Source organism: Chamaea fasciata, unplaced genomic scaffold (assembly GCF_029207755.1).
Source record: "Chamaea fasciata isolate MVZ Bird 193981 ecotype frontalis unplaced genomic scaffold, bChaFas1.0.hap1 SCAF_3, whole genome shotgun sequence".
Taxonomy (NCBI): domain Eukaryota; kingdom Metazoa; phylum Chordata; class Aves; order Passeriformes; family Sylviidae; genus Chamaea; species Chamaea fasciata.
The window spans coordinates 62,981,819-62,995,406 of NW_027094088.1; the positions used below are offsets into that span (position 1 = coordinate 62,981,819).

General features: G+C 37.5%; 1 protein-coding gene across 37 annotated transcripts in view; it reads left to right on the top strand.

Moving 5' to 3' along the window:
- The window catches only part of TRDN (triadin), a 225,433-nt gene extending 212,576 nt beyond the window's left edge, over positions 1-12,857 (top strand). For 34 of the 37 annotated variants that reach the window (XM_066179292.1, XM_066179289.1, XM_066179279.1 and 31 more), the window contains one exon: positions 10,428-11,932. In XM_066179292.1, the coding sequence (XP_066035389.1) occupies positions 10,428-11,917 (1,490 nt within the window). In that variant the 3' untranslated portion in view covers positions 11,918-11,932. Of the gene's footprint in view, positions 1-4,704; positions 7,380-10,427 lie in introns of those variants that run through there. The other 3 variants (XM_066179307.1, XM_066179308.1, XM_066179310.1) reach the window with 2 other exon arrangements.
- Positions 12,858-13,588: the final 731 nt, after the last annotated feature.

A 13,588-nucleotide genomic window follows, 5' to 3' on the forward strand; every position in this document is an offset into this window, starting at 1 on the left:
TTCTTTTTTTTTCTTTTTTTTTTTTGAGGAGAAAAAGTTTCTGTTCCTTTCACAAAATGAAAAAGAAAGCAGCAAATATCCCATCCATACCGCATCCTCCAGTCTTTTAGAAATTAATTCATCTTCATCTTAGGTACCAGATGTCCTCATATAAGAGCGTCAGTTCTAATGTGTTAAAGAAACATTATGAACCTTTTCCAGCATTGACTTTTTTGTTTTCTCAGTAGCACTCGTAAAGGGAATTTAAGTAATTATATGAATTCTTATAAACTACATCCTAAACAAAAGTGTGGCCCAGATATAAGGCCCTTTATTTCCTGCTTATGCTGATAACAATGTCTACTTAATATGTCTACTGTTAAACCACATTTTTCTCCTACTGTTCCTCCTTTTTTCTTTTTGGTAACATTTACTCTGAAGATATGAGACAATACATTCAAAATGAGAACCTGCTTCAGTTTAAAAACACATTCTGCATTCATATTGAATGTGGGAATTGCAAAGGCAGTGTGGGATGTATTTGTATTCTTATTTGCATGCCGAAATTCAAATTGTTCTCTCGACAGTGGTTTGTATTATAACAATGTTGCGGACACAATTCCAAAGATGTCAGTATTTTCTGAATGAATTTCTTATCTGCATGTTTTGTAGCTGAGTTTTTCTAGATAAAGCAGCCTCAGAAGGGTAGCATGAAACAGAAATTATAAAGAAGCCATAATAAAAATTGTAATACTGAAGCTATTTCATCCTGCATGGACTTACTATATGGGCAGCTGACTTTGTTTTACCTAACAAGATACAAAATATGGAAACTTGCAGTATGTCTATTTCAAATCTCTGTTTAATTAGCTAAAATATAAAAAAATCCGTTCCATCATGGAACGATGATGAAATTTGCTTTTATAAGTGAGTGGTTTTGCACTGGGTGAATTAATAAGATGCAATCTACAAAGATGGTATGGGGAAAAGACTCTTTTAATAGTTTGACTACTTCCAAAACCTGAAAATTATATCTTTACCTACCTACATTTGGAAGCACAGCACCTTCCTTATCAAACCTTGTACTCCTCTAACTGTAGCCACTAGATCACACATACTCTACAACATATCAGAATAGTTCAATCTTTTATCAGGGGAATCTGCTTAAGTTGTAAATATTGACTTATTATTAGGATAAATTCATTAAGCATCGTGCCTTAGTTTGTCTAAGCCTCAAAAAAACATTTGAGGAAAATGGAAACTTTCAGAATGAAGCACTTCAGGTTAATTCCAAGGAAAATCCAGTTTAAGAATATTAATACAGACTTTTTTTTTCATTTTTGTAGACTGTTGAAAAAAATCACAAGTTTTTTCAAGCTCGTGGGTTGAGGTAAAGATAGTTTAATAGATAAAACAAGAAGCCACATGCTCAAGCAAAGCACTACAAGGAATTCATTCACTACTTTCCATAGACAGGCAGGCATTCAACCATCTGCAAGAAAACAGGGCTCCATCATGCATAACTTTTGCTCAGGAAGACAAATGCCGTCATTCCATATGTCCTCCTTTTCTTTCTCCCTCCAGCTGTGTCTGCTGAGCACAATGCCATTATATGGAATATCCTGGGCTAAGCTGTCCCAGCTGTGTCCCCCCCTTATTCCTCATGCCTCCTCACTAGTGGGGTGGGGTGAAACGCAGAAAGGACTTGATTGTGTTAGTCCTGCTCAGCAGGAACTAAACCATTCCTGAACTATCAACACTGTTTCCAGAAGAAATCCAAAACCATGTCCTGTATTACTTACTATAGAGAAAACAAACTTACCTCAGCCAAAATCAGCACATGCTGGAAGAAGTACGATTGTTTTTTCCTCCTTACCTTAAAACATGATTTACATATCCTGCCTTTTCTAGTTCCTTGTTCTTATTCCTGTCCTATTAGCACTATTTATCCTATCTTTCTTCTACTCTTCAGGCAGAGAAGTAAACAAAACACCCTGTTGTTGGGTGAGGGTTTGGGGGAGTTTCTGTTTTTTACCTTTTGGGGTATTTGGTGATCTATGCCAAATTGAAAATTAAAAAAAAAAAAAAAAAAAAAAAAAAAAAAAAAAAAAGAAAATAAAAGAAAAAAAAAAAAAGGAAAAAAAAAAAGAGCCTGCAGCTAATTTTAGCACTGAAAGTTTCACAAATTGAAAATAAATTATGTTAGTCTTTTTAAAACAATTAGCAGGAAAATTTAACAAAGGTCATTACTACCATCACTATTTCTCCTGAGGTTCCTCTTTATGCAACAATTTTCTGATGTTTTCTAAAGATAGATGATAAGTAATAGGCTATATAAACATTTGAGTATCACTTCAACATATTGTAATCAACATGAGTACATACCAGCCAAAAACCAGGGCTTACTTCACAAACACTGCAGATAGAAATAACACAGCAAAGCATTATCATTCCAAACAAGCAATTATAAAGTGATATTTAGCATTATACACTCCAAGTAAAGATGATTCCTAGATAATATTTTTCAAAATAATTAATTTTTATCTTTATTTCTTTTTCCAATTTAGAATTATGGGCCACATAATTATTTTGTAGCTGCTGGCTAAGTTTCAAAAATCTTAAAGTTTGTCCTTTCTCTTCCTCTTCATGAATTTAGTGGCTTTTAACAATAGATTATACATGAGGTTTCCAAATTAAGTTATTGCAGCAGCTAGTTCTACAAGTGGTTTTAGAATAATGATGAGGTAACACCTCAGGAAAACATTGTGGTGTCAAGCATGCTATAATTGCAATACATAAATAATATAACCATATTTAAAATACTTGCAAGTATGTAGCTGTGTAAATTAGTCCTTTACAGAACTTGGCAAATGCATGTGAAGAAAAAAGAGGTACATTTTTGCATTCTGATAGCATGTAAAACACAAGGGGATAATAATTTTTTTCCCCATAAGTAAAATATTTATCTGTATTTATTTGGGCTAGAAGGTGCATGGTGCCCTACTTACCTTCTTCATGAAGAAGAGTGTAATTGATTTTTTTTTATTTTCATTTTTGTATCCATGAAAGAAATACACAGAAACAGTTTCCTTTTAACAGTAAAAGGTGAAATTGTAATTGGCATTTTTCTTCCTTTAAGAATTTCTCTTTGTAAATCTTGCATCCACTGTGATTAATTTTCAGGGGATGTTGTGTTTGTGGGATTTTTTTAAAAGACCTCATTGAAAAATGTCTGACTAAGTGTTTTGGTAGGACAATACCAGCTTTAATCGCAGTGGTTCTTTTGGCAATATATTATTTGTAGATAATTTTACTTATAAAAGTTACCTTAATTCAAGAACGGAATAAGTCTATTTGTTGAAATTATATCTCAGAAACTTTCTGGTTCTGCCCAAGTGTGTACATAAAAAGGTCAGTGGAGGAGGACTTAGCACATTCACCCAATCCATGGCTTGTCAAGCTGCACAGGAGAACCTTGATCTGACACATTTGGGCTGTGAACTCTAATCAGGGGAGTTGCTTTATCTCTGCTTTCTAAAAAATCTGAGATTCATCTCACAGAGAAACAGAAACATGGAGAATTTGGGGAAAAAAATAATTACCATTGTTAAACTTAGTGAAAAAGCAGTAAGCCATTAGATCCAGAAGGATATAATTTCCAATTTTATTTTAAATTTATTTCAAAAGACTTAACCTTTGCATGAATCAGGCAAGAAAACCACAGAGGATAATACAACTGGATTGAATATACCAGCATTTCTGACACACTGCTCTGTTTTCCACCATTTAATGGGACCTGAAAGTCAATAAATAAAGCCTGCACCCCAGTTTATAATACTGGGAGCCCTGGAGTCCATCTCAGTTTAGAATTGTCATAGGGGACAACTAATTTTTTTTTTTTTTTTTTTTTAAATATGGGATAAACAGCAGAGGAAAGAAAAAGACACCAGAAAATCTATTGCATAAAAACTAAGTTGTTTCAGGTGCCAACATTCCTCCAGTCATTTTCCCAAACAGATAACTGACTAATAGTTGTCTTTTAAAATCTTGTCAATGTTAATCTCACAGTGCAAAACTCAGCTTTTAAAGCAAATTAGATTAATTCCATCTGTGCTGAAATATGTGATCTTGAAAGCTTTTAAAACATGATGGAAACTATGATTACATACATAATACTCAAAAATTAAAAGGGAGAAAACATGCATGACTGTGAAAGATCAGAAAATAGGTGCAGTCCTATTTATGCAGTCCAGTTTCTGACCCCTTTATTCACAATAGAGGATCATTCACCTGAAGTCTAATAAAATAGATATGAGTTAGATATGAATTAGATGTGAGTCTTTCTGGAACTCTTCAATGTATCTGAAAATCACTGTGAAATATAAAAACCAAAAATATATGTGTAAATTTTGGGGGCTTACATTCAGCTATCCCAGAATGCAGGTATTCTGGGAGAAGTGGGACTATAACACTGAGAAAAATGAGGTATTTAAATGTGAAATTGTCAATAATTTCTCATCTTGTGCTACAAGATCTCTTATTGAGCTTTTTAGCTAAAATTTTGTCATGTGAAACCTGGCTTGTGATCACACTAGAGATTTGTGATGTTATAACTGACCTAATGGGAATGAAATCATACAGATGTTTTCTGAAAGAACATGGAATAGACTCATGGCCCCAGTTTGGAAACCATAAACAATAATCATCTCTTCCTTGTTTTCCTAGCTCCTGTCCGCTACTTTCAATGTGTCTTCCTAAACGGACCTAATGGATTTGGGCTGCAATTTCCTATTAATCCCCCTTCAAACAAGGAAGAAAAGACTCACTCAAAGACTTCCAAGAGAAAGACAAGGAAACCGGGGCCGTAGAGAGACTGAGTCCTATGATCACTGACATTTTGCACTTTATCTTTTCTGCTGAGGTCCACAGTAGCTACAGTGGTACTTGTCATTGCAAGAACGTGATCCAGTTGCACACATGTACCTGGAAAATTTCCATGGGGCTGCGGCAGAATGAGCAGTAATGAACTATGTTTAACAAAGATAGAAATGTAAAAGTGCCCAGTTTCTCCTGGAAAGGCTGCAATGCTAACAAAGCATTGATGTGACTCTGTGTGTGAGCATGTGCGTGTGTTTTCATGCCTCTTTTCGCTCTTGTTTTTCTTTACCTACATGCTCAGCATTGAAGTGAGTCTGTTTTCCATTTAATCTTATCTAAGGAGTGAAAGGTTGAATGTAGCTCTTATATCAGCAAGATTGCAAGACTAGCTGCAATCCTAAACCATTTCTTCTTAACGTTCAATCAAATTGCTGACAGGAAAATGCCTCACTAAGTCATGAAAATGTGCTCTGTGACTGGTGCTATTTTTATGTCTCATTGACCAGTTTAGCCTGAAGCTCACACTTATTTGGAGCAGCTCAATACACTATCAGTAAGTTGACTCCACAAGTCATATTAATGATGAATACTTCTATTTAATCTGAAACTGTAAAAACATGGACTGTTTGCCCTGCCTGTTGGTGAAATACAAGCTCTTCTCTTCCTAGGGCCCCAAGTAAGAAGAGAAAACAAAACCATATAGCAGAGCTTAAGAAAATCAATGTTTTACCAATATGATAGTCCAGAAAAACAAATGAAATAATTATAGTGCTTCCACTTCTGTGGCTAAGTCAGATTGCTTTGCAGCAAAAACCAGGTAAATGGACAATATACCAGCCAACCATTTGCTATTAGCTTAAGCCAGATGAAAAGCTAGGATGTGAGATGCCGTTCACAAAACTAAAGCAATCCAAATTTCCAGTAATTATGTGAACTTGATGCTATCTCAGATCAGTGAAAAACAACAAAAAACAAAACTAAACCCAAACAAAGAACCAGAAAAAAATGAACCATAAACATAAGTATCTCATTTTACGAGATGAAATGAAGGCACTTCCTCACAGCACACTACTGTAAATGGCTTACACTAGAGCTGAAAATAGATGTGCCTGTCCTCAACCTTCTTTTGTGCATTTATATAGTAGTAAAGTATTTGTTGCCCTAAAAAAGAGAGAAGATGGCATTTGACCCATTTAATGGCATATAAATGAAAATTGGCATCTCACTGGTTTATGTCTGGCAATGTAAATAACACATTTTTGCAAGCTGCTATTTGTTTGCATTTCCTTACTATATTTTTGCATTTAATCTGGGAAATATACAGCAGTGACCTTAGTTATGTAGTTGCCTGCTGATGCAACATGATCTTCTTTGTGCAAACCTACTGCTTATAGAGTCTGAACACACCAAAAACTGTATATCACTTTTTTATTTTTAGTATAGACCAAGATAGCATTGGCCTCCTCCCTCTTACACTCTCCCTGCTCATCCATCTTATTTTAATCAAATAATTGACTCATGTGAGTTTCGGACAACTGATTCTTCGACAGATTAGTGCAATTCAGAAAGCTTTGCTGTTACACTAAGTCCAGTTGGTATTCTCTCATTGCTGGTCATGGCCTTACGTGAACTGGATCCTTGGTCTTAATGTGCTCTGATATTGCACAGGTCATGTGCTGCAAAAACTGCCACTCCAACAAGCAGTTTAAGCAGTGGTGACCAGAAAGTGGTAGGAACAGGTCCTGCTCTAGAAGTAGCTATTCCTGTGTAGAACCACACTATAGACATGAGTGTTTATGGTGAATGTTCCCACAGACCCCTGCAAAATCTGTTCTGGAGACAGCACTGCCAACAGAGAATTTCTAAAGGAAGAATAATGATCTTAAATTTTCTTTTGGCATCTCTTTTTATATTTCCAGGAACTATTTTCTTCCCAATTTGTGATTTTGTATATATTATGACGGATGTTATTGCCCTAGGTTTTTACTGTGAAAGCTGTCTAAAATGAAAGTTTGACTTTCTGAAAAATCACTTAATTTAGGATTTTAACTAATGCAAATAATCAGAACAAAAAAATATATATATTATAAGCCTTTACTTTTTTTCATCTTCTTTTGGAAAATTTTTTTTCATTATAGTTAACCTTAATCCTTCCTTCCTGTCTGAGATGGGAGATGGCAAGAATTTGTTCTGGATTTCATTTCCATATTGTTTCAATTAGATATATTTCAATGCTAGATATCTGAAAGCTTTGGAAATATAAACAATTAATATAATTGCATAAGTGATGTAAAATCAATCACTTAATTTTGTTTCCTAATCTTAGTCACTGCCTGGAAAAACAGAAAAAACAGGTCCACTCTCAGAGAGGCAAGTGTTTTTCTCTTTAAATTCACCTGGAAACTTTAAAAAATTTCCTGGTTTGCATGGTTTTCCTCAAATTAGCCTGAAATATTGCAAAAAACTTATGCTGATTGTTACATATTTTGGAAAATAAAAAATATAAACCCTGTTTCAGTGGCTGTGACATGTTGTTCTGTGAATTCATAAGTGCAGGACAAGGGTTTACATATACAAGCTTTAGAAATCTTCTGATAATAAAGATGAAATAGGCTGAAAAAATTGCCCATCCAGCATTGTATTTACTCCCAATGGGCCTTTAGCAATACTTAGCCAGCTTTTTACACACTTTATTGATTACACTCTGACATATGGAAAGCTTAATGGTCATTCAAGGTAGGACTTCATCTACACCAAATCATTTATGTTCATCAAACTGCTTATTAATACAACTGCACAACCAGTACAGACAAATCTGTGATCTCCAATGACAAGTTTATAGTTCAGACAATTAGGAAAATGGCCACCAAGAAACTGAGAGTGCCAAAAAAACCAGAGTGGTGAGATTCCTGACTCCCACACCCCACAGGAACTCTGGCTTGCCTGTATCAGCAATGGTTAAGGCTGGTGTGGAAAATAGACCACAGCCTGGAGGTGATACAACTGCAGTTACTCAGCTCTGTTCAAGAGTCCTTTGCCCTGTGGACTTTGGTGACCCATCCCACGTGTGAGGTCTGTCACTCACCAGTTTGACTGCACTATTTTCTTTGAGGTGCTGAAATCCTAATGAAGTCAACAGGAGCGGTCAATTTCCAGCAAGATCAGTGAGATAGGTTTTACACTGCTGCTTGAGCCAGAGCTGTTCGCTCTTGCCGGTGCAGTCCTCAGATCTCATCCCCAGCCCTCAGTCTCTGTTCAGTTTCACACTTCTACCCATGTCACAGCTGGAATACAACTTCACCCATTTTAAAACCTTCCAGCAAATCTGAGCTTTTCTCAATACCTCATTTCTATTCCACCAGTTGGTAAAGGGGTGCTCAGAAAGGCTGGGTAAGAAGAGTCAGTCTCCTTTAGTGATTGACTGTGCTGGTGCACAGCACTGCAGGTGCCCAGGTGCTGGTGACGGCTGCAAGGTGACCTCTGTGAGGGGCAGCCCTTGGCTGGGCACAGCCAATTCCAGATGGCTCCAAGGCACCCACGTCAGGGCACAGCTGAGCCCTGCTGCCATGATGGCAGTGCCCCGGGGAAAGCATTTTTGAGGAAGGTTGGAAAATGTCACAAAGAGAGAGAGGAGGAACAAAAAGAGAGAGAAGCAGAAGATGGAGCACCAAAGTCAGCAGATGAAGAGGAAGAGGAACTGCTCCACACCAGGGCAGAGATTTCCCTGCATCCTGTGAAACACCCATGACAGAGCAGACTAAGGATCCCCAGACTAAAAGTCTGAGAAGGACAAAGCAGTGAAGAGGAACCACCATAGGCCAACCATTACTGACAGAGAAGGGTGTGAAGGAGTGACTTTAAGCTTGAGAAAGGAGGATGAAAGATGTTAATTTAATGTTTGCCTTTCTGTTTCCCACGATCCAAATCGTGAAATCATACATTTTTTGTGAGTTTATTTTCCCCGAGTCTTCGTCGTTCACAACAGTAATTAGTAAACAATCTGCCAGTTTTTAGCTCGACCGATGAGCTTTCTCATTCTTGTTCTTACTATTTTCTCTCCCTAAGGGCAGGAGTGAGCAGCTGGGTGGAGGTTCAGCTGTTAACCAAGGCTGACCCACCACAGTTGGTTGTTACACACATCCTATACATGTCCTACTAAAACTCAAGAAAAATGCTATTTGGTGACCCCACACTTGGGGTCACCACTTAGAACACAAGACAGAACATGAGTAAATTTTACATTGCCACAAAAATTTATCCCACCAATCCCCAACTCTAGAACTTCACAGCAAGATTTTTTTATACACAGCCATTAACTATTTAGTGTAGTCTTGTTTATATGCCAAATTCTCCATGATAAAAACTGTAAGACAACATAATAGAGATGCAGTAAGCACAGTTTTAGAAAGATGTCTTTATCTGCTAGGACACAGGCACTCAGGAGACCAGCTAAAACACTTTTCACTTTCCTATCTTAAAAATTTTCTTCCACCACTCAGTATAGTAAGAAATGAGAGACTTTACCCCCTTAGGGAGAACATTGGTCATTTAAGCTACTCTGGACTTAAGAGAGTTAGCATCTGACTGGCCTCCGTTACATACCATTGGCAGCATTTCCTTCCAGGGATTGAAGATTTTGGAAGCCAAGAAAAAATTAAAACTATTACATGAGTAGTAGTGATGAAAGTGAAGATGTGAGAAGCTGGTAATTGACAAAATGAAAAGAAATACAAAATGCTTTATGAGGTTTCCTTGGCAGGAACCATACACAAAAGTAGTATTTGCTAAAGATTCATCTTAAAGGAGGTGACATTTCTGCCACCTTTTAGTTCTCCAGAAGGAAGAAATACAAAGGCAATGGAAAATATGAAACATGTATTATTTATACACCTGAAAAGGTCACTAGATGTCTAGCTTGCATACCATCCATTTATCCTGAACGAAGTTCTCCAGAAATTCCAAATTAGCCAAACGACTTAAGGCGTCATATTATTCACCTGTGGACAAAACAGGGTATACCTCCCAATGCTGAATTCTTAGTCATTTGATTAAACAATGAAATATCATAACATTTTTCTCTTGGGTTATAGATTTTTGTGTATGCAAGTTGTTTGTGATACATACTCCACACAACCATTTGTTCTGACATCCTCACATCTCAAGGAGTGGGTTAGTTAATGTTGTAAACATTTCTCATACTGAAGGAGAGTTTTCCTCGGTTTTCAGTTTTTTCTTTCACTATGATAGAGATTAATACAATTTTTAGAATACATTTTATTTTGCCTGGTCCAAAAGTCTAGCAATTCATGCAGTAATGCTTCCTTTGGAAAAAGTATTGTAAAAATTGCCCTTTCTAGAAACCACTTTTATTACATAGGTCTTTTACCAATACTCATAGATAAAACTTGTTTACAACTTAGAGGCTTTTTCTTTGGATGAGTTGCTTATTCTCAAAGGGAAAAATATGTTCATGCTCAAATAGTGACCCCTGTGTTCCCTTTGGCTTGATTCTTGTTCTGTATTAAGAAAAAAACCTAAGTTATTCTGTTTTTGTTCTCCACCAATTGCAGGAAAAGACCGAGTTCAAAACCATTTATGGAACCTGAAGGTGCACAAGTCCATGGGATACAAGATACAACCATGGGTACTGAAAGAACTGGCTGAGGAAGTGGCTATGCCACTATCCAACATATTTGAGAAGTCATGGCAATCTAGTGGAGCTCCAACTGACTTGAAAAGGGGAAACATAATACCCATTTTTAAAAAGGGAGATGAGGAAGAACCCGGGAATGACAGGTCAGTCAGTCTCACCTCAGTGTCTGGCAAGATCATGGAGCAGCTCTTCCTGGAAACTATGCTAAGGCACATGGAAAATCATGAGATTATTGGTAACAGCCAACATGGCATCACTAAAGTCAAATCATGCCTGACAAATTTCTTGGCTGTCTACCACAGGGTTACGGCAGTGGTGGATGAGGGAAAGGCAACAGGCATCGTCTCCCTGGATTTGAGCGAAGGCACTGTCCCACATGACATCTATGTCTCTAAAATAGAGAGACGTGGGTCTGATGGGTGGGCCACTGGGTGGATAAAGAATTGGCTGGATGATCATGCTCAAAGTGTTGAAGTCAGTGGTGCAATGTCCAAATGGAAAGCAATGCCAACTGGTGTTCCCCAGGGCTCAGTATTGGGACTGGTGCTTTTTAACATCTTCATTGGTGACATGGACAGTGGGTTTCAGTGCACCCTCAGTGACTTCACCGATGACACTCAGGTGTGTGATGCAGTCAGTACACTGGAGGGAGGGAATAACACCCAGAGGGACCTTGTCAGGTTTGAGAGGTGGGCCGAGGTCATCCTGATGAAGTTCAACAATGCCAAGTTCGAGGTCCTGCACCTGGTTTGGGGCAGTCCCAAAAACAATTTTGGGCTGGGCAGAGAATGGAAAGAGACTAGCCCTGGGGAGAAGGACTTAGGGTTGCTGGTAGATGAAAAGCTTGACATGACTCAGCAGTGCATGCTAGCAGTGAAGAAAGCTGTCTGTATCCTGGGCTGCACCAAAAGCAGAGTGGTCAGCACATCAAAGGAAATGATTCACTCCCTCTACTCTGCTCTGGTGAGACCCCACCTGGACTACTGTGTCCAGGACTGGGAACCCCAGCACAATAAAGATGTTGACGTGTTGGAGCAAGCCCAGGAGGGAGCCATTAAGTCGTCAACAGGGCTAGAGCACATCTCCTATGAAGACAAGTTGAGAGAGATGGGGCAGTTCAGCCTGGAGAAGAGAAGGGTTCGGGGATACTTAATAACAGTCTTCCAGTACCTAAAGGGGGCCTGCAAGACAGCTAAGGAAGGAGTTTTAGCATCAGCATGTAGTGACAAGACAAGAGAGAATGGCTTTAAGCTGAAAGAGGCTGGGTTTAGTTTAGATATTAGAGAGAAAGTTTTTACTGTGAGGGTGGTGAGGCTCTGGAACAGGTTGCCCAGAGAGGTTGTGGACTCTCCATCCCTGGAGGTGTTCAAGGCCAGGTTGGACAGGACTTTGAGATACCTGCTCTAGGGCAAGGTATCCTGCCCACGGCAGGAGGGTTGGAACTAGATTATCTTTAAGGTCCCTTCCAACCCTAACCATTCTATCATTCTGTAATTCTAAAGGATACTCTGCCAACAGGCAAGCTTCTTCCCAGATTTGATTTTACTTGACAGGTTCTATTAATTTTCTTTCAGAATACCTAATGTAATAAGCATGCCCATGTCTTAAGCCTTTGAGGTGTGTCCTAGTCACCAATTAAATTGTATTCGATAGTATGGCTGGTGACTGAAACAGCAAACCGCTGAATTTGGGTAGTAGCAGAGGTAGTAAGAAGTTTCTTCCTGTTAAGTACACTATTTGCTTTCATAATTCTAAAAGGTTTCTTTATTTTTGTACTAAATTTTGCTCAGAAATTATTTTGTTCTCCCATGAATCCCATGCTAAACTCCAGCTAGAAGAAAAAGCAATCTTTTTTGAAACTGAATCACCAAACTGAAAAATTTTACTTATGGTAAAGAGCAACAGAAACATTTAATTCACCTGCTTTTTTAATTCTAAAGAGGGATATTGCAAGCTAAAGGTCTTCTTGGTTTTGAACCTGTTAAAGAAATGGGAAAATAAAGCTGCTAACATTAATACTCCAGGCATACTTTCCAGCTGAGTGACAAACATATAAATGCACATTTATCATGCAAACCAACGCCTGTGGGGTTTGTTTTCCTTCAGAAAAGAAACAATGCAAAAGAGAAGTCTTGAGTACCACTTTGTTAAATTAGGGCTTAGAAGTAGCATTTCAGTGAAGAAAAGGCAACATGAAGACCACTTGATGAGAACCTTCCACATGCCTCTCTAAACTTAATCTTCCTGCCAAAGTCATACAGCCAGCCTTTCCCAAAACAGCTGAGTCTCCTTTGCTTTGATGTGTATATAAATCTGCCTTAAGAAAATCTGAATAAATCACTGCTGCTTGATGGCTTTTTTTTGTGTGTGAAAGTTAATAGAGTGTTCTGCTGTCTTACACATAAAAGGGATTACATAGGTACACTAGCATATATACGTTTCAACTGGAATGACACGTTCTCTGATAAATCAAATTAGAAAACTAGAAGAAGGAGCTGGAGTGATGAGCCAAATAACATTAAGAGTCTTTAAAATTCACAAAAAATGAAAAAAAGTCAAAGATAAAAACTAAAGTACCCATTTTTCTAAGATTTTATTACCCTTATTGTTTAAATCATACAAATCATTCTCCTATTTAGTTTATTGTCAAGAGTGTTTTTTCCTATTAGTGCCTTGCCAACTGATTTATCATCTCTGAGCAGATGTAATAGAAGTTAATAGAATCCTATAGATTATAGGGACATTTTGATCCAGCTCTGAATTCACTGTTTTTCTAACTGATTGATCATTTAGCTAATTATTTTGGAAACTTCCCCAAATACTAGAAGAGAAAATTGAAGTACCAAAGCATTTTGTCATGTATTTATTTTCAAAACAAAAGCAGAAAAGGCATTTAGAAAATTAGTACCAGTAACAATGAGATTATTAAAAGCTAAATGTCATGATAACGAAACATCTGGGTGCTTCAGCTTCCAGAAAATAAAGCCAGCAGCATGACTCTAATTTGCCCAAAAGTTAATGATTTAAAGGAAAAAATAGTTTAGCATTTTCAGCTGATAGGAATGTTGTTGGTGTCCC